The 21,234-nt window shown below is 37.0% G+C and overlaps 3 protein-coding genes across 3 annotated transcripts in view; 2 read left to right on the top strand and 1 right to left on the bottom strand.

Moving 5' to 3' along the window:
* The first annotated feature begins 3,930 nt into the window (after positions 1-3,930).
* Positions 3,931-5,344, top strand: LOC127790493 (cyclin-dependent protein kinase inhibitor SMR3-like). Its single transcript, XM_052320031.1, has one exon. The coding sequence runs from the start codon at positions 4,266-4,268 to the stop codon at positions 4,710-4,712; it is 447 nt and encodes a 148-aa protein (XP_052175991.1). The 5' UTR covers positions 3,931-4,265; the 3' UTR covers positions 4,713-5,344.
* A 3,298-nt stretch (positions 5,345-8,642) lies between these two features.
* Positions 8,643-13,990, top strand: LOC127789810 (uncharacterized). Its single transcript, XM_052318813.1, has 6 exons — positions 8,643-9,285; positions 10,815-10,872; positions 10,953-11,070; positions 11,172-11,289; positions 12,364-13,543; positions 13,683-13,990. The coding sequence occupies exons 1-5, from the start codon at positions 8,800-8,802 to the stop codon at positions 12,415-12,417; spliced, it is 834 nt and encodes a 277-aa protein (XP_052174773.1). The 5' UTR covers positions 8,643-8,799; the 3' UTR covers positions 12,418-13,543; positions 13,683-13,990.
* A 1,765-nt stretch (positions 13,991-15,755) lies between these two features.
* The window catches only part of LOC127790102 (transcription initiation factor TFIID subunit 1-like), a 37,805-nt gene continuing 32,326 nt past the window's right edge, over positions 15,756-21,234 (bottom strand). Inside the window, 8 exon segments of the mRNA XM_052319389.1 lie at positions 15,756-16,344; positions 16,347-16,437; positions 17,286-17,671; positions 17,674-18,292; positions 18,370-18,417; positions 18,690-18,809; positions 18,949-19,151; positions 19,587-19,910. Coding sequence (XP_052175349.1) covers positions 16,088-16,344; positions 16,347-16,437; positions 17,286-17,671; positions 17,674-18,292; positions 18,370-18,417; positions 18,690-18,809; positions 18,949-19,151; positions 19,587-19,910 — 2,048 coding nt within the window. The 3' untranslated portion in view covers positions 15,756-16,087.

Here is a 21,234-nt window from a genome sequence, read left to right on the forward strand (position 1 = left end):
ATACTTAGCAAAAATGAGACGATGAAAGGCGAAAAAGCTTCGAAGCAATCGATAATAGAGTTTGGGAGTCGAAAGGTAGAAGAAGATTGTGGGAGCAAGAGGCATTTCAAAATGACACGGTGAGGGGGAAATGAATTACCTAACGCTTATATAGGTTGGGTTGTTTCCACTGTTGGATGAAGAGACCCACGAGTTGCCCTAGATCTAACGGTGACACGCAGAGTCATGAGGCCCACGAGCATAATGATTAAGCGGTTACGGGGAACGTGCGCATTAAAAGCGCATCAAACAAGACGTGCAGCATAAAACGACGTTATTTGAAATGATTGGGCAGAAGTCTGAAAAACGGATTGATAGTTCGCATAGCCCAATTCGATCAGTATACATTAGCTCCAAGTTCGAAGATCGCACTGCGAGTTAGGGGACTAGTGTTATATATGGATATTTTCTGAACCACTCCTTATGGGCTGGACTCGGCCCAGCAAGTCGACCCGATCTCCTAAAGCCCAACGGGCCCAATGCCGAGGTCGTTAAAGTAGGGTTGCGCGTTGTTAAAGTCCGAGTTTAGATCGCGGGAACTAAACAAGCTCCTAGGGATGCTTTTCAGCTCACCAGCTAAATTCAGCTCGCATAACAAGAAGATTACGGAATAATCGGAGACGATATCCATCTACCTTATCTGAGGCAAATCAAATATCAAAAATCACGGTGTAGGTTCTTGATAATTCGAAGACGATAAGGAAATGCCATCCGCTGAGCATAATCTTTCTACATTTAGAACTCATTCAAATTGTAAACACCCACTCTATAAATAGGGGTCAACAACCATTGAGTAAAAGGATGAGCAATAATATATTGTGACTCTGCCGGAATTATTAGAGAACAGTCGTGGACTAGGCATCATTCAGGTCGAACTACGTAAAACTTTCTTACGTACAGATTGTTCTTTGTTCTATTTGCTTCTCCTCTTTACATTCGTGTTTATTTCTATCAGTGCGGGTTAACGAATCACAGTCGACCAATTCCGAACATCAACATCATACTTGATTTGCATATTAATCAAGTAATCAAAATTATGTTTGAGTAATTGGTCTGTTAGGTTATTTCGATTTTTTTTCAATATGAAAACTGAAACAAATCAAAACAATCAAAATTGTCAAATTTAAAAATTAAACTAACTAACCTTTAGTTTGAACTAAATTGAACTGATGATTTTAATCTATTCAATTCAATTATTTCAGTAAATCGAAGTTTTACTCACTACTAACCCAAACACCAAATGATTAAGCGATGGAAGATACACTTTTTGCATAATTTTAAATATAATAATATTATTAAAATTAATATAATAATATTAAATATCTTATTAGAGATGATCATCATTGTCCAATACGATGTTAATTTGCTTATTTAAGGAGAAGATTTATTAAACTTGTGAATTAGATTGCAAGGAAACGAAAAAAGGAAATAAATACAATATAAAATGAAGAAATGTTATTTAAAAAAAAATAGAAAACAAAAAAATATAAAAAAATTATAGAAGTCTTTTTATAAATATAATTTTTAATATAAAAAATTATTAAAAATAGTTATTAAATATAAAAATAAATATAAATTTCATATTCAGACAAATTTTTAAATATATTATGAAAAAAAATTAAAAATTTTGAGTTAAATATTTGCTTCTAACCTTTTCGTAGACGAAATACGTTTTCAAAACTTATTACTAGATGGGAAATATTTTTAAAATTATAAAAATAATTTAAAAATATTTTTTTTTTATATTTTAAGAGAACTGAAACAAATGAACACGAGATGTTTCCGTGTATCATAGATTGTGAATTCATGTGGCACATGAAAGATGGTTGGTTGTGGAGAGTGGAACAAGCAAACAAGCATCGACCCACTTAATTAATAAATTCCAAACTTATTCACTCAAGCGTCGATATATATAACTGTTGGTATGTTATTATTGGACGACATGACATTCAATCAAGAACAAGTGTACATCCATGCACCATGGTGACTTGTCCACTCCATCGAGAGCAAGCCCACGTAAACTACAAAATCCATTAATGTTTGCGTTTGTACATATGCGTGCCTTATGGCAAGTGTTTATGTCTTATATTATCATTCAATTAAAATTATGATTATAAATAAAATTTTTATAATTATTGTGATCTCTCAAACACAATAATAAAAACTTATTTGTTGAGGAGAATTGTCTTTAAGTTTTGAGAATCTGACAAAAATGAAATCGTTAAAGGGTGCAAGACATTTCTTGATTAAATACTCCGATATTTATATTGAATTTTTGAAGATCACAAAAGAAAGTGTATAAATTTTAAATTAATAATAATTGTCCATGTACACCTTTTAGAATGAAGATTCAATACTTATTTATAATAAAGTTAGAGATTTTATGACATGTATCTCTGATCAACATGTATGTAATCCTTATCAAAATAAGTCGTGCCGATGTCTCTCCACCCAATAAGTCTCATGTCATGATCGTTTGGGAAAGGGAAACACTTCCTCTCTCTCTCAAGATTCGCTTCCAAAAATTTAGATTGAATCCCCAGAATTACCTTAATTTCTTTTGGGGAGGGGTGGAGGGCTTGTGTTTTGTTCTAGCCATTTAATTTACTTAGAAGAAATAGCAGAGCTTACCACTATTGAAAAAGTCTTTGAGAGACTTGAAAAGAATCGAAAGAGTTAATGGGTGATTAAGAAGTCTTTGAGAGAGTTCACAAAAGGCATTTTGGAAGATTTGACAAGAATTGCTCGAGTAAAAATGAAAAATAATCGAGAGTTTCTTTTAAGAGGGAATCCTAAGAGACAAAACAATAGAGGTTGTGGGAATTTGGATTATTTGATAAAAAGACAACGGTAATTGGATGAATAGAAAAATATCCAATGAGGCAAAGTCTATGTTAAAACCAAAAAGAAAAATGTTACCACCACTAGAAAAAATATATTTTCGAAAAAGTCTCCTAAAAGATGATCTGACAAACGCTAAAACTCTTTCATTCAAGAAACTTGAAGAAAAAAAAAAAAGGAGCAATTGATGTGTAGTGAATCAAGTCTAAAACTAGAAAACAATAAATAAAAGCAAAAGAGTCACAAAGAGACTAGGAGACCTACTCGAGAGAAAGGTCTCTGGGAGACCCATTAATCGAACTCCACAAGCTCATCCATGTCTCTTGGAGAGCCCTCTCACATGGCATTCCCATAAAAAACTTGCAAACTTACCTATGAAATTTCCTCCACAAATTGTGCAAGGATATAAATTATCTATAATAATTCAAATCCTAATCAATATCAAAATATTAAGTATACTTATCACAAGTTTTTTGAGTTAATTATATATAGATCGATGAACCCTCGTTCTAAAAAAAAAAAAAGATAACACACTTATTATTAGTTTAAGAATTCTATATATACTTTCTCACATAATTTTTAGAAATCTGATTTAAATATCAAAGTTAGCATAGAGAATGCTCTATATATATTTTCGTTTTTGTAAAATTTTTAAGATTTAAACATGGCTCTCTCTGAATAAATTTTATTATTGTGTTTGAGAGGGAAACAATTATATATAATTGTTGATATTTTCAATTTTATAACTGTAATCTCATTTAAACTCGTTCTTCCCGTTAGGCGATAAATGAGTTTTTCTGAAATTAATCTAACCACAGCCGACTTGACCCTTCTAAAAGTGTATGTTGTGAGCTGAAAGGAGCATGAGAAAATGCTCATTGGTGTCCCATGGAGCAAGGCCACGTGCAGAGATGCATCAAAGTTACAGGAGAGAGAGATACAGAAAAGAGCAAAAAAGCCCAAAGTGTCTCTAGACGACCATGGAGTAATGGCCACGACTCTGCAACATGGATGCGAATGAGAGAGAGAGAGAGAGAGAGAGGGTGGGGGGAGGGGGTGGTGGAGGCTTTCAAAACCTTGTTGGCGAAGGATCCGAGGCACATCTCTCTCTCCCTCTCTCTCTCTCTCTCTCTCTCTCTCTCTCGCAGAGGGTTCAGTTAAATCCGCTTTCCTCTCTCTCTCTCTCTCTCTCTCTCTCTCTCTCTGTGTCTCTATCTGTGCTAGCTCTGGTACCTCTAACGTGAAGAAAGAAATCCAAGAAGAAACAGAAAAAGATCGATGTCGATTTGATGGTTATAATTCCGAGCTGCGATCTCGGAGCTTCTAACTAACGACATCCCGCTCACGTGCACCGAATTCCGCCCGCAAAATTTGCTTCGGGGGGAATGTCCAGTTCAGATCTCTTCCCCCTCAAAGACGACGAACACCAGGCCGAATTCGAGGTTTCCTCCAAGCCAACGTTAGAATTTCCAGCTGGGTATGAAGAAGTATCGACAGAGGATCGGCCCAAGCTTCGCGATGGCCATCATCGAGAACTTGACAAGTCGGAGCTGACAGCTTCTTGCGGAGAATCCAAGGTCGCCGAAGACGACGCCGACGGCTTCAAAACCCCGACATCTTCGGCCCACAAAATTGCAGCGACCGTGCAATGCCCGCCGGCACCGAAGAAAGCAAGGCCACAGCCGTCGAGAAAGAGAAAATCCTCGTCGCCGCGCCGCCGGAGTCCCCCGCTTGATCTGTCCAAGGAAGTCGAATCCATGTTTCCGCCGCTGCTTCCAGAGGATTCCAGCCGCAAGATTAAGAAAGCTCGGAGGGACGATCCATCAGATTAAACAAATTTGAACTTCATGTGTACAATTTTCAGCACAATTCGATTCCTGTCCCCTCTCTCTCTCTCTCTCTCTCTCTCTCTCTCTCTCTATACATATAAATATATATATGCGCAATTAATTATTTCGTTTAACATGCATGTTTGTTCGTAAACTGGTTCATTTTCGCCGGCGATCTGATCAGTTGGTGGGATTGGTCTAAGAAGCTAATCCAGCTTTCTAAAGCTGCGAAAGATTGTTGGATTGATAAAGTAGAGACCGAGGAAATTAAAAGCGGGCGACATGGACTTTGCACTTTGCTGCATCCAACATCTTTTGTGATCAAGGTGTTATTCAGTTTCATGGGAGAGAATATATTCTCATCATTATTACTGTTCTTCGAAGATGCCATTTTTCTTTCCCTTTTCCTTTCTTTTCTTTCGTTTTCACAGTCAAGCTCTGGCTGTGAAGATCTGATCCACATTGAATCGAAATAGCAAGAATTTTGAATCAAAATCCACCTTATAATACCGCCGAAAATATTCAGACATTGTCCATCTGTCGTCTCCTTTTCAATGAAAATTCTTGTATATATGAATGTGAAACCCAGTTCCCGAGAGAGGAAGACATATATGCTCCATGGTGAATGGTGGTAATGATGATGACTCATCAGATACATACATAGATGGCTACTTAGTTACAGACAGTTTATATGGTAATGAACCAAAGTCTATATTTTTGCTATTTAAATCTCACGTTTTTTTTTTTTTTGTTTTATACTTATCCAATTTTTTCGTTATTTTAATTATATTTCTAAATTTATATTTTTAAACTAATTTAATTCCTATAATTTATTTTTTTCTAGAGATTTCATTATTTCAAATACATCTCTATATCTATATTTTTGAATTAATTTAACCCTTATATTTTAATATAAACAGAATGTGACATCTACTTCATTTTGTACATATCAAAGTATAGAAATTAAGTTAGCTCGAAAATACAAGTATGAATATATAATCAAAACAACGAAAAGTTTGAACTGTCACACGAAAAAGGTCAAAATATAAGGGTTAAATTAATTTTAAAATCAAGTTCATGGGTATAATCAAAATAAAAAAAAAATTGAGTGACCACACGAAAAAAACCGTAAAAGTATAGAGACAAAAATATAAATTTAGTCTAATAATTAACTAATTTAATGTGGCCAAATCTATATTTTTGTCACTGTACTTTTAAATTTTTTGTATGACTATTTGAGCTTTTTATTATTTCGATTATGTCCATAGATTTGTATTTTTAAGTCAATTTAATTTTTATATTTTAATTTTTTTATATAATAATTCAAATTTTGTATTATTTCAATGAAACTCACATGGTAGCATCACAAACGAACAAGTATACGGTGATTGAAGTCCAAAGCAATCTTCAACTAAAGAAGTACGTAAACCTAAAGCTTAAATCAAGTTAGAAATTTAACAAGTTTGCAGAGGTAAAAGTTTGAGAAGTGAAGTTTGGGCCCATAATAGCTCTAAGGTTCTGCATAAAATCTTTTAAGAGTAACAAGTTCTGTCTAAGAAAATTGGCCTGGTCCAAGCCCACAATTACATTGTCAGCTTGCCCCATTCGACCTTTTCATGTGGCTCACTTTTGGGCCTTTTCGGCCCGGTTAGGAGTCTATATGAAGACATGCTTTTTCAAGAGAATAGGTATCTCATTAATTACGTATTGATTATATTATTATTGCATCATTCTCGAATATATTAGCTTATTTAGTGTCGAAAGATTTATTGAGATATTGAGTCTTACCCTCTTTTTGAAAGTAGAGCAAGTCCAAATAAGATCGAAGTTAAGACTTTTAATAATATTTCAAAATCGAGAAGAATTAGTAAAACATACAAACCATTGTTCGAATTGAGTAATGATCGACCCATTATGATTTATTTTTGTTGTTCGTGTTGGAATTTTCAGCGATATATCATAATTAGTCTTGAAAATTATTTTTTATTTATAATTGATTTTTTATTTAGTTTGTAATCCTATTTTATAGTTAGTTGGAAATTGTTGTTAAATAAGAAAACCATAAGGCATGTTCTCTTTGCTGTTTTTAATCCGTTTTGAGTTTTCAATTTTTTAAAACACTGAAAACGTGTTCTCTTTTCTATTTTCAAAAACGCATTTTCAAAAACAAGAAAAAAATTTATAAAGAAAACCCAAAACAACATTTTGTTGTTTTTGGTGTTTTCTGTGAAAACAAGTACAAAAATGGAAAACACGGAAAACGCACGCATAGAACCCCCTCACCCCAACCCTCCAATCTTGCATCTCTTCTCCGTCTCTCTGTCTCTCTCATCTCTTATCTCTCTCTCTCTCAAGCCTCGCCCAAAGAACAAGCTCCCCATCTCCGTCGCTGCCGAGCCACCATCGACCTCGCCCGCCACCGCCAAAAGCCGTCGTCGACCGCTCCCCTCCCTCCGCCATTCGATCTCTCAACCGCTGTCAACTGCTCCTCTCATGTCTCATCTTTTCTTTCGACTACCCCCCATCTCTGTCACAATCGTGAGCCGCCATTGACCTTACCCGCAACCGTCGACCACCTCCTACCATTAAATCTTGCTGGTTCTATCATCTCTCATATCTTCTCTTAATCACCCTTTGCCATTAGATCTAAGGAGATTTTACCGTTGGATCTTGCTGGTTATTGGGTATGTTGGTCGATGGGGCCTTGTGTGTCGGGTGGCTGCCTCTGATCGTCGGAAACCAACGGCCAGGGCGGCCGGTGGCGACTGGCGGTGTCGAAGCTGTAGGGCGTTAGGGGAGAAGAAGAATAGAGAAAAAGAGATGGAAGAAAAGAAAAAAAAATAATTAAAAAATTTTAAAAATAAAATTATATATTTATTTAAAATTTTAAAAATATAATATATCTATATTATAATTAAAAACATAAGATAGGATATATTATATTATTAAGTGTATAATTTAATATAAATTATTGTTAAGATGTATGTTAATAATTTATTAATTAAATTTATTATTTAATAATTAAATACATTGAATAAAATATTATAATAATAAAAAAGAAATAATTTTTCAAAATTTCAAAGTAAACGAGTTTTTTAGTTTTTTGTTTTCTGAAATAGTTTTACAAAATGACAAAAAGAATACGTTTTTAAAAATTCAAAACTGACACTCAAAACATAAAACTAAAAATGAATTGAAAACTCAAAACTGAAACACAAAGAGAATACCACCTTAGTCTTGGTGGACAAAAAAAACCTTAATTTTGTTGAACAAGGAAACTAGTCTATAAATAGGATGGTTGGCTTGATAGTCAATGGAGCAAATCATTTGTGAAATACCAGTGAGAGATAAGAATTTGGCGTAATTGAAACTTGGGTTTGAGAGAGAATATTGAGTTTTGTAGTTGTAAACTTTATTACATAGTAATATTTTTTCTCTGTTATTCTGATGGTCGTGGTTTTTTCTTTTTAAGATTTTTCACGTAAAAATTTCTTGTGTTTTAATATGATTGAATCATCTTGTGTTTTATTTCTCATCTTATTTTATTTACTTCAACTGTTTGAAATTAATTTATTTGCTAATTTACTTTTTTCATAATTCTTTTTAAACATTAGTCATAATTTAAAACATAGACTATGGTGGGAAAAGACATAAAATATTTGTTAAAAATGTTTCTAAATTTGTATATAAATTAATTAGGTAATTAGTGGTCATCATTACTCAATACGGGGATGGAGATGGAAGTAAATTATTTGATAAAAATAAAGAGAAAAAAAGAATGACTGGTAGCTTGGGCCTAATTTAGAGATATGGGCCTTCAAAGCCCAAATAGATCCCCTGGGCCAGGTGTTTCAAATCCACTCAGGCCCACGGTCTATATATCACATGAAGGTAGAAGCTTTCAACCTTTTTCTTCCTATGTACGACGTCGTTTTGTTGCAGTCTCCATTCTGCAATTTGAATTCTCGTCGTCACGCTTCCGCGCTTGGTTCCCTTCGCTCCTGCAGAGCTCCGATCCGAGCCCCAATTTGGGATTTGGATCTCTCTCTCTCTCTCTCTCTTCCCCCCCCCCCCCCCTCCCCCCCCGCAAATGACATCGCCAATCACCTATCCAGTGGACGACAAGGACCTCGATGACGCCGCGCTCTGGGCTGTTATCGACTCCGCCGCCGCCTCCATCTCATCCGCCACGAAGCCCCGCAAGGCCTTCGGTCCCAAGATCCCCATCCATCACCAACACAGCCACCAACCTCCGAGTCCCTCTTCGGTCTCCAAAAACGCTCGGAGCTATTACTCGCCGGAGAGCGATTGCAGATTGGCGAGGCCGCAGAAAATGGCGAGGCATTGCGTGTCTGATCTGACCGAGGCCAGTCCTCCTCTGGCTGTCATAAAGCATGTGCAACGAACGCCGTCGTACAGATCCCCGGAGAGCGGAGGGGTTTTAGTGAAGGAATGCAGTCCGACGGCTTCGGAGTGCTCACCGGTGTTCGAGGAGAGGGATTGTATGAGGCACAGCTTGTCTGGTCGGTTTCCCTCGGTGTCGCTCTTTAAGGAGTACCAGAAAGCTGCCATGGCGGTAATTGTTACTCTCGGCATCTACTTACAAGCTTCTTCATTCGATTGCATATTTGTTAGGGCTGTCAAATAAATCTTGGGCTTCTCGAGCTCGACTTCCTTCGTCAAACAACTTGTAGATTAGTTGTTTATTTAAATAAATCGAATTCGATAGATTTTAAAACTCATCAATTTTCAAAGGTGCGCTTCATCCACCTGAATAAGCTTCTATATATTGTTGAACCTCATAATTAGCTCAACTGCAGCTGTTAACAAATTAAACATGGACGCCTAGTTGAAGCTCATGTAGTTTTTAAATCAATCTTGAGCAAACTACTAACCGCTTGACTTGGATAATTTACAATTCTAATATTAGCTATCTTTTCTTAGTGGTAAATGTTCTAGGGGCCAATATTTGGAGTACAAGAATATAGATAATCTATTCTTGCTAATTAAGAATCTTTAAGAACTTGGAGTTCATTTCAAGGTTTAAACAAATTTATTGCTATAACCCCTGTTTGTTGCAGCTTAAAAGTTGCAACTTCTAGCTTCTATCTTCAAAAAAGTTGGGATGTAGTGTTTGTTTTAGCTTATAGAATTCTAACTTATAGATTCTACTAGCTTTTAGAAGGGGTAGAAACTGGCTTTTTCAAAATTGGGGTACCCCAGATTTTACAACTTCTGCTTAAATAATTACATTTTTATGACAATTTTGCCCTTATTTTTAGCAAAAAAATTACTCTCTTGTCTATGCAATCATGGGTTTTTCTTTTCCACCGCCATTTCCATTTTCAAATCTCTTCCTCTCTCTCATCATCTTCCTCTCTCTCTCTATACTTTAATTAATTTTTTTATAACACTTGAAACTTATACATATATACTAATTAATTTTTAAATTATCATTCTATAACTACTAAGGGTATTATGGACAATTATACAAAAATAAATTATTTTACAGCTTATGGTATCAAACACCACAACTACTTAACTACAATTTCTAAGAAACTGCAGCAAACAGGTTCACAACTTATTTTAAGTTTTAGAAGCTATAATCTAAGAAGCTATAAGCTATAATTTCTTTAATTAAGCTGCAACAAACGGGGCCATAATGCTATTGAGAATAAACACATAACTTATACTCCCCGAGTATTAAAGCAAACTGTTTCGTCGCCCTGGATACAATGTCCCTGGTATTGAGCATAAGCACATTCAAATAACTTTTTTTTTTTAACTGCTTGCATGCGATTACAAGCTTAATCCCACTATGGGATCACCTACATTAAGTCTAGCTCTCCGAACTTTGTATACAATTCATGTTGGGAAATTAAAAATTTTTATGCCAGTTGTCAGTTGCCTAATGCAACCTTCATTTTTTTTTATCTTGTCTTAGAACTAATTGTGATAAAGAAGAATACCTTCAACACTGGAAATGTTAATGAGATTGTTTAACTCACACAGAGTTCTGCTTAGGTTTCTTTGCCATCAATATGCTTGATTGCAACTCAATTGTGGCTAGAGTATATGATGTGTTTGTGTTGCTACAATGGGCAGATTTTGGAGAGAACTGATTACACTATGATTTCTGGGAACCCTTTTATTAAAAAGTCAGGTATTTCAGTTTGTCTTTTCCTGTCTTCTCCTTTTGACATATATTTTTATTGTATCATAGGCTGCATACTTTGTCTACAGGTTGGAGGAAGATATCCTGCTATTTCAATATCTCTTACGAAATCAAAGACAAGAGCATTGAGTTTGATGACCGTAGAAATGTTTTGCGTTCTGAATTTGTGGTTCGGGCATACATGAAGTACAGTTTTTACTTCAACAATTAAGTAACAATTTGCAGTTTGCTTTCACATATCTAATTTATAACTAGTAATTGCTAACGCCCCCTTTATTTGTTCCTAGTGGTGGTAGATTTTCAGATGGATGGGGATCCTGTGAACGAAGTGAGAAGAGATTTTCAAAACCAAATCATGATATTCCAAGCACAGCAGAAACTAGAGCAAAAAATAAAGCATGCCAGGTCTGTAGAAATCTTTCCAAGCAAGTTCATTCCAAATTCTTTTAGCGATGTCTTTGGGTTAGTTATTTAGTTTTTTTTCCCAAAATTTATTATTTGTTGCTGTTCCATATCCATTTTAATGCTTATAAGTTTAGTGTTATCAAATCTGTTGTTCCATGTAGCAGATGCTAATTCAGTTGTTCATTGTTCTGCGCTAAATCTTCTCTGCAGGCATGCTCTATTCGCTATTTGTTGCAAAAACATAGTTTGTGCTTGATCTTGAAAATCAAGGTTCTAGTTGGCCTATGGACTTATGTAGTCTTCATCACAAGATTTGGCAATCGATATGTTTTTTTTAGATAATTTGACCATTTCCTAGGGGTTTCCCAAATAAGATGCATTCAGACCGGGAAAGATCACTAGTTGAACAGTTATTCAAGTCCACTATTCCTGCATATTATCCTCCTCAAATAATATATATATATATATATATATATCAATTTGCTCTTTGGCTTACAAGAGACTATAAGCATCTTATTAAAAATGTGGATGATGCTCGTAAGAATTCCATTATAGGTACCTTGAGGAAACTCTGTCCTCGTGGATCACAAGAAGTAGAAGTCAGATCATTGAAAGCACAAAACGAGTGAATATTTCTAATCATATATTCTTTAGGTAGCATTAATTGTTTGACGTGCAGAGCTGCTTCATTGTTGTCATGACTTAGGCTGGGTTCACTGATTGGAAAATTCTACTTGCTTAGATGTGGTGTATGGCCTACCTTATCTCACTTGTTCAAATATTTGGCCCTTGTGTCCAACATGTGCAGACATACTTTTGACCCTATTACCTTCATGATTGCTTCTTTGCCCAAAATTATCCACTCTTGCTAAGTTGCTAATGCTCATCCCATTTCCTTTTTCTTATAGGCCAATGATTTATTCTCTGATCTTTCTGCACTGCTGCTTGCCAAAACTATCCTTTTCAATTCTGTTGCCTTATCAGCTGTGAATTATCATGTTCTGTTGTATATCTATCTTACATTACTCCACAAATTGTGGTTATCAAGCGGACGCATGTTCAATTTCTGTGCAGGACCTGCTAGGAATTGGAGAATATAAGCCCGGTGCAAGCCATGGTCATCAATAACAGTAACCATTTGCAGTTCTGGGATCCATCGTGACTCTAGTCCCGTAGTTTACCAAGACGAAAATGAAGAAACTGTTATTACAACATTTACTGTACCATCAAATGATCTTACTCAGATCAAATTTAGAAATGAAAACGAGAGGGAGTGTTCAATCCCCAAATACTCACTGAACCTTCCTCAGTTGCTTCAGTACTACTACTTCTAGCCATTCTGCTATACTAGTTCTGTCACAAACTTGTTTAATGCCGCTGGCCTGGCTCTGCCAGCAACAGAATCATTGATTAAACTACAAACGTCTGAGATTTACACTCATTTGTAGTGTTTATTGCACCACTTGAATCTTTTTAGCTCTGTCCAGTAGTCATACCTAGGAGCAGGTGAACCTTGGACCGAGTTAAAGCAGCCTCCGCGAACATGAAGATAAATCCACCTCCAATGGACACATATATTTTTACGGTATACCTTTGCCAGAATGGCTTTTTTTTTTCGGGGGCGTAGTTAAGACCGTTGGATGGGATTGTGATAATATAACCAAGGAGACCATGAATTTTGACTTTTGAGTGACGCGTAACAATGACTAATCACCAAAAAAAAAATATCACTCTTACATCATGCTTTTACACTGTTTGAATACAAATTTTCTTGTAACATTATCTGTCGAAATATTATAGGGTTGTGTCGGCTTAAAATTTGATAAATCAAACAACATAAATTTTAAACAAATGATGGAGGTGAGCTAGAGTTCATGTGGGTTCTGCATACTAGGATGGAGGTTTGTAATCATTGGCTATGCTTATTCATCCAATAAATAAAGAGCAAAGAGATCTTAATTCCCATTTGTCCAAGTTTTCCTCACTCCATCTGCAAAAGGACATGATTGGTGTTACCATTAATTTCTAATTGCCAAATAAAGTGAAGGCTCAAGGCTGACAAACCTGCTTTTGTCTATTGTTGTTTGTTTCTTTAACTTGCGAGATCAACCAACAACGAAGCTTCCGGAGGCTAGTTTGGTCATATAACGAAGAAAGGTTGTCCCTCCCACCTATTCCCTCTACAAATATTATTCCTTCCCATTCCAGCAGGCAAACTGGGTGTACGAAACCAGTGTAAACTACGGGGGAAATGGTAAGGTAAGCGTCCTCTCTCTCTCCGGGCAATGTCCTTGAGTCCTTGACAGAGCATGTGAAACTTCTCTTTTACTGCTTTCTCTTTTTCCATCACTGTTCTTTCACGCTTTATTTGATTTTTTTATTATTATTGACAGAAATGAGTGAAACTGTGGGAAGGACACAGTCAGAACTATTCGACTGAGGTGTCCTGGTTGGATTCTTCCTTCGAAATCAATCAAAGGCTCAGTCGGCTCCGGATTTTACTTGGGAAGGTGGAGCTATGTCTCAGCTGGTAACAAATGTCTTCTCTCTGTCTCTCTAGCCACTTACTGAGATTCTTAGATTACCTATTGAACCTTTACGATGCCCTCTCTCTCTCTCTCTGCAACTGTATTATCATCTTGGATTCACTTATATATATATATATATATATATGGTATGTGGTGATTGGACATAATTTATACCGTAGGAAAATGGGTGGCCTCTTGGACTTCAGCCTCTGAATTCAAGAGTTGGGCTAGTGAGAAATCACGATCGCAATGGGTCAATTTCTTTCAGCACTCTGCTCACTGGTTCTCCTTGCTCTTCCATCGGTTCCTCTTCAGATCTTGACACAGAGGTCAGTTTCCTTTTGCATATGTTTATCGTGTCTTCTCCCATCTAAATTTTTTCGCCTACCCAAGAAAAGAAAACAGCTTCAAGCTATTGCAAGAGAAATCTGAACCTGGTATCCCGGCTAGATGCTGAAACCGTATTTAATCCTATCAATATATTAATAACCCAGAATTGTGACCCTTTTTTTTCCCTCCCATTTTCCTGTGACTAATAAACGTATAGATAATGGAGCAAAAATGAAACATAAAACGTAAGGAGCAAACAAGATACCTTATGAGTAAGTTCAGATCTGTTAGCATTTCCTCAAGGTCCAGTGTTCATGTTATTTTGTTTTCCCAGTCAGACTGGGCCATTCTTATTTAGAACTGAACCCACATTACTCATTTTCACGTGGTCTCCGTTATGGCTTTTGACTCCCTGTCACCGAGCATAAATATATATTGTTAAATTCTGCCCGTACATTAAGCATACCTTTTTTTAATTTTATATATGAAGTGAGTTCAATATTCCTCTTGATGGTATTGATTAACAAAAATGGTGCTACAGAGAGGAACGAGGGATGCGATGATTCTAAACTCAGTAAAAGGATTCTCTCATCGTGATTTAGAATGAAAAAATAAATATATGAAATATAAATAAGCTATGTGCTTATAAATGTAATATGTTGGATGAGTTTGTTCATTACAGGAGGAGAGTAGTTACGTTGAATACTCTTTTAACTATAAAAATATAAAAAGGCTATTTGAAAACAAGACCAGCTTTGTCTGAATATCTTAAATGTGGTCACTAAATGGTGCAATATTGCATGCAGTCCACTTCATCTTTCTTGAGGGACAAGAGCATAACTCTGGGGAGCCTTATAGGCGTGTCCAGCATTCTAGAGCTGTCAAGAAGATCCATAAGAGGAAGACCAGCTGAGAGCTCGAGGGAGAAGAAGACAAACAAGCCGAAGCCATGGTTCTCACTGTGCTCGAAGCTGGGCACTGATGCTGTGAGCATGAACGAAAACACCCAATCTCTTGCCCACTTTCTTCAAGCAGAGAGACAGAGAAGAGCTGACAACAGTAATAATCCTAGGTGATTTCAGTTCTCACATCTCGAGTCTGTTCGTAGATGTGCCGCCTCCACAGTGGAGGAAGATCCGACAAACAAAGACCTGTATGGGCATGCCTATTAATTGGTACGGAGCCCTAGATGTGGGCAATTGATTGAACTCTCGTTACTTGCTCCTCACCAAACATTTTCCACTCTTAGAATGGGAGTTGGGATATTGAAAGTTTTTCAAGGTTTTGCTAGTGAGAGGTCATTTCTCTCATTTGGAAGCACGTATGATTTAGTAAATGCTGCAACCATCCTGCCAAGCACAATTAAACGGGCCGGGCCGGGCTGGGTCCAATCTGATACGATCCACATGTGGCCCAGCCTAACATGACACGAGCCCAAATAGCTCAACCTGCAGGCTTATACCATATTATTGTATAAAAATATAAGAACGGAATTGCCCAAAAACCATTCGCTTTGGGTACGAAGGTTACTTATTATAAATAACAGAATTAGAGCTTACGCTGACAAAACACACCAAACAAAAAACCACCATACTACAAAACAAAATCAATTCATATATTTGTAAATGTAAAAAAAAAAAAAAAAAAAAGAATAATAACATTAGGCCCATCGAAAGCCCAGTGGCGTAGCTCGTATAGGGGGCTGGATCCTTGGGAGCTCATTTGATTATTTCTGTGATTAATTGTATATAGGCAGGAAGAAATGTAAGATACAGAAGAAATGTCGATGCAACCATCGCAAAAGGAGGAATATTACATACAAACAACAGGAGAAGAGAGAGAAACGAGAAGAGAAGATGAAGAAACAAATGGGGGGTGGGGGAAAGGAAGGATGTAATTGACAACATTCTATTCTTTCTTTCCAGTGAACTGCCCCCCTTCTACTCAATTCCAGCTTCAGCTTCCATCAACGCTGCAGCATTCTCATCTAACAAAAAGTCACAGATTTCCAGGAGCTGATCTGCAAGGGGGGGAATACCTGGGTTTCGCTTGTCATTGTATATATGAGCATTGAAGGTGATCTGCCAAACATCGTGCCTGAATTCCTCTCGGCTCTTGTACTCGAACTTCCTCACCTTCTCCCTGATTGTCGACAGATCCATGGGGCGCCTTATGACGTCCAAGTAGTCCGGGCCGCCTTCTTGGACACCGGTTTTAAGAAGAGGTAGGATATGTCATACTTCTCCTTCAGGGTTTCCAGGATGCCCTCTAAGATGTTTGCCAAACCAACCTGCAAGAAATCATACGAGTACAACTGAGTAAATTATGATTCCAAGTGGGTGTCTAATTCTACCAAAAGCCTAACTAAAACTAATGGCTTCTTGACTTGTAACAATACTGTCTTTGATAGCATGAAAATTCCATGAAAAATGCCTCATCCAAGGAATTGGATTCTATTTTTGTTGTTTGACATACTACATTTTCTATAGAATTAAATTCCATCATACAACCATTAAAGCATCATTTGGCCTTTTTTCCATCGAAAATTCCATCTAGGGGGAGGTAATTTTATTTTACATGCAAGTTGGAAAATATTTTCTTTTCCAACTAAATGCTGCTATCAAACACACCCTAAGATTTGCCACTGCCAGAAAGAAGATATGCTTGAAAACCTCAAACCCTCTTCCCCTCCCAATCCTCTTTCTTTTTTTTCCCTTTCCACAAGGAAAATAAAAGTTAAAAAAAAAAAAAAAAACAGAATACATGGGCACAAATTTCTGAGTTTTGCTGGCATTTGACATCAGATATAGGAAAATGGGTACACCTGTTTGTGCAAATCAATTTACCAAAACTGGAAAAAGCTTATAAAGATAATAATTCAGATCATTATAGAGATGTTTTTCGAAAGTTTTAAGAAAATTCAATGTCATAGTATCCTTTCGCCTATTCCTCTAATTAGAAGCAAGCAATCTGCAACTGCAAGTAGTGTGTGCAAGGATTTACCAATATTTGTCTTAGTTTGTTCATCCATTAAACCAAACAAAACAGCAGAATGGCATTCCAGAGGCAGGTAATAAAACTAAACTGACAACGTAGGTTGAGAAAAGATGGATAGAAGAAAAAAGTGAGTACAATTACCTCTCCCACCCTACGGCATTTTTTTGGTGGAGCATACTCTGCACCATACCTTCCCAATTCAACTATTGGCTGCCTCTTTGCTGTTCGTTCTCTTTCTGGTAGCCTCCTATCAGTTCTTCTGGGACGAAAGTCATCTGTATAATCATCTGATTCATCTCTTATTTCAGGTCTTTTCTTTTTCTTTTTCTTCTTTGCCCTCTGTTGTTCTTCTTCCTCCCTCTCTCTTCTTAGGGCTTCTTCATATCTCCTGAGCTCAGCTAACCTCTCTTGCTCTTCCAGTATCCTACTTTGTTCATACAATCTCCTGGACCTCTCTTCTCTTTCACTCTCTGCATTTCTATGTTTCTCTTCCTCTTCCCACCATCTTTTATCCTCTCTACTTTTTTACTGGAGCTCTCTTCGGGTAAGCGTTTGCTTTGATGCTCCGCAAGAAGGGACAATTCAATAATTTTCTTCATCTTCCTGTACTCAAGACCAGCTTCGCCATCCCTGCTATCCTGGTCAACATTAATAGTATCCTTTGGGCGTTTAATAATAATCTTCTTCCGGGGCAAGTCTTTTTCCGTCTCTACTGGAGGCTTTATCACAATAGAGGGTTTGTGAGATTCAACAGGGGCATCATCGGATTTCATCTTGTTTGAGAATATTATCTTGTTAACCTTAACGGCTGGTTTATTCCCAACTTCTACATCTGATGTCACCGGTCTTTCAGAACTTTGTGAGGCTGAAGGAGTAAGTCTATCAGGAACTTTGTCAGTGGTGCCACATTTGACCTTCAGAACTTTTGTCTTCGAACTAGATTTATCCTCCTCAGGAACTTCAAGGAGAGCCATTTTAGTTGCACCTTTTGGTACAGGCTTCTTTGTCACAGTTTTCTGCTGAGTTTGACCCAGGCAATCCGAGGAATTAGCCCTTGTGGATGCCTTATCTGGTTCTGTACCTTCAACTTGTGTATCTAAATCTTCTCCATACTTTGGGCAATTCTTGTTGGTCCTCATGTGCCCAAGCTGGTATCACAAGTGAGAAATCAAAATGAAATAATTTCATGTTTCTCGGAGGGCAAGACAACCTTTAAGCAGCATACCTGTCCACAAGCTCCACAGACAAACTTTTCTCTAGCGGATTTCTTTTCCTTGACAAAATGTATACAGGCGGGGTGTGATTAAAATAGCATTTAAACCAAAAGGCCACAGATCTTACTGTAAGGAAAACTAAAAAAAATGCATCTCCCAAAAAATGTCACTTCAGATTCATGACTGGTGTAGAAAACTACATAAGCAACAAAGAAAAACACATGCACGCACGTGAGCGTGCACACAAATTAAAAAAAAGAAAAAAGAAAAAAAAAAGCTGTTGTTTGTGTCTGGACTCATGCAGTTAAGAGAGAGAAATAGACATAATTACCTTAATTCCATCCCCCAATATTTTAACTTTCTTGTTAAGTAAGCCCATGCTTTCTAGGTCATTCTTTTTCATAACTTTTGCCTTTCCAGACAAGTTCTTCTTAGCAAGAAGCTTTTCCTCCTGCTCAGCAAAAAACGTTAACAATACCACAATGATGCAACAAAACATTTCCAGCGCGCCAGTTATAAAATCTATATAAAAAAAGGTAATCCACAAAAATGTGCAAATAGAACAAAATCAAAACCAAAACTTGTCTAACCTTCTTTGGATTCCAAATTATATTTTCTTTTGATGTATAAGATTCATCAGGTTGGCCAGTCCTCGCCATTTTCTTAGCCACTGTACTAGTTTTCTTGACCCCTTCTGCATTATTGTAACTGAGACTCAAGTGTGAATCCACAAGTCCCAATCCCTCCCCTGCAGCTCTTGGCTTTTTCTTCTTTTTTCGCTCAGCTTCATCATCTGGGGGAAAAAAATATGGTGAACTACATATGATGATGCAGATTTGTTTCCTGAAACCCCGCAAGCCATTGAGGCAGCCAGGTAACAACTTAAAACGTTTTAATCACAAAATCGGCAATACACAGTCCACTCAAAAGAAATGACATCTTAAAGAACATGTTTACATGCGTCATAGTAGTCTAAACTTCTAGACTAGAAGGGAGCTGCTCAATTATATTCATTACATTTCATATGCATGGATTCACAGATAAAGAGATATAAGCAAAATTGGAGGAAAAAAGATCATTCAGAAAGATAAAATTACCTAAACTTCATTCAAGGCTTAATTACCTCTGCAGAAGGTTGGCATAACCTTCTGAAATCAGTTATTTGCTCTAATAAAATCACACACGAAAAAAAAAAAAAAAAAAAGCTACTAATTTGTAAAATACTTACCGTCCATAAGCATCCTGCATAGTTCTGCTGCTTCAGCAGCCTCATCTTCAATTTCTTCTTCCGCCTGAGCTTGCAATGGGCGCCTTCTCATTTTAAGCCCTTTCATGCCATCTAATTTTTCATGCTTGGATTCATAGTTACCCTCCCCTTCTTCACATTCTTCTGCATCCAGCAAATTTTCTACGTCCCCAGCAAAAGAATCCAGGTCACTATTTGCTTCAGACTCACTCTCATATTCATCACCATCAACAGCAGAAAGACTTTGAACTTGCTGATCCCATATTTCCTGACATTTTTCTCTCATTTGTTGCTGAAGCTGGAGAACTCCGCCTGGGGATGTTATCCACTGCCGGTCCCAAGCCCGGATAAAGGAGGAGGGTTGTGTTAGGTAGCCGACAGCCAATGTAAAACTTAGTCGGATCCAAAACATGAACTCTAGACAAATTATGAAAAATCGTTTGGGCGTGGGCGTAACCCTTCATAGCGACGCGCTACACTACCCCCGTGTAGTGACAAGTGAGCTAGGGCCGCTGCATCGGCGCCCGGATGTAGTGATAAATGAGCAAGGGTTCCCGCATTTGCCTGGACGGATGTGGGTAAAGAAGCTAGTCTAAAATCAAAATCAAAACCAAAATCAAAATCAAAAACAAAATCAAATTCAAAGTCAAGGCCAAAAACAAAATCAAATCCAAAGTCAAGGCCAAAAACAAAATCATAGATTAAGGATTGGGTCATGGAACATAGGAATATTAACGGGCAAAGCTATGGAAGTGGTGGATGTGATGATTAGGAGAAAAATTAATATTATGTGCCTTTAAGAGACGAGATGGGTAGGGAAAAAAGCAAAAACTTTATCAGAAACTGGTATAAAATATGGTACACAGGAACTGATCGAGCGAAAAATGGAGTGAGGATTATTACGGATAAAAGCTTAATAGATGAGGTAGTGGATGTAAAGAGAATAGGGGATAGGATTATTATGGTGAAGATTAGTCTAGGAAGAATGACTATGAATATCTTTAATACATATGCACCACAAGCGGGGTTAGGTGATGAGATAAAAACAAAATTCTGGGAGGACCTAGAGGGACTTATACAAATGACAAATGATACCAAGAGGAGAGAAAGTGATTATAGGAGGTGACTTAAATGGGCATGTGGGTAGAGACGGAAACGGATATAGAGAGGTACATGGAGGGTATGGATTCGGGGAAATTAATAATAAGGGTAAATCTATCCTAGATTTTGCTATGGCATATGGGCTCATCATAACCAATACTAGGTTCAAAAAAGAGGACGAAAACTTAATCACATATAAAAATATCACCTCAAGCACCCAAATAGATTACTTCCTCATGAGACAAGAGGATCGGTTATGTTGTAGGAATTGTAAGGTGATACCGGGAGAGTGTTTGACTGCTCAACATAGACTTCTAGTACTTGACGTCCAAGTAAGAAATTGGAAGAGAAAAAATCACATAAAACAAAATCCAAAAATCAGGTGGTGGAATTTAAAAGGGGAGAAACAACTAATCTTTAAAGAAAAATTAAGGGGTAGAAGGGAATGGAATGGAGAAAGACAGACAAACCAAATGTGGAAAGAAATGGCTAATGCTCTGAGAAGTACGGCAAAGGTAGTCCTTGGAGA

This window comes from Diospyros lotus, chromosome 14, assembly GCF_014633365.1.
Source record: "Diospyros lotus cultivar Yz01 chromosome 14, ASM1463336v1, whole genome shotgun sequence".
Classification (NCBI taxonomy): domain Eukaryota; kingdom Viridiplantae; phylum Streptophyta; class Magnoliopsida; order Ericales; family Ebenaceae; genus Diospyros; species Diospyros lotus.

Bases quoted from the DNA above. Each gene is read 5' to 3' on its own strand.
- LOC127790493 (XM_052320031.1), top strand. From the start codon at position 4,266: ATGTCCAGTTCAGATCTCTTCCCCCTCAAAGACGACGAACACCAGGCC.
- LOC127789810 (XM_052318813.1), top strand. From the start codon at position 8,800: ATGACATCGCCAATCACCTATCCAGTGGACGACAAGGACCTCGATGAC. The intron at 9,286-10,814 runs GTAATTGTTACT...TACAATGGGCAG, and splicing joins ACCAGAAAGCTGCCATGGCG to ATTTTGGAGAGAACTGATTA. The intron at 10,873-10,952 runs GTATTTCAGTTT...CTTTGTCTACAG, and splicing joins CCCTTTTATTAAAAAGTCAG to GTTGGAGGAAGATATCCTGC.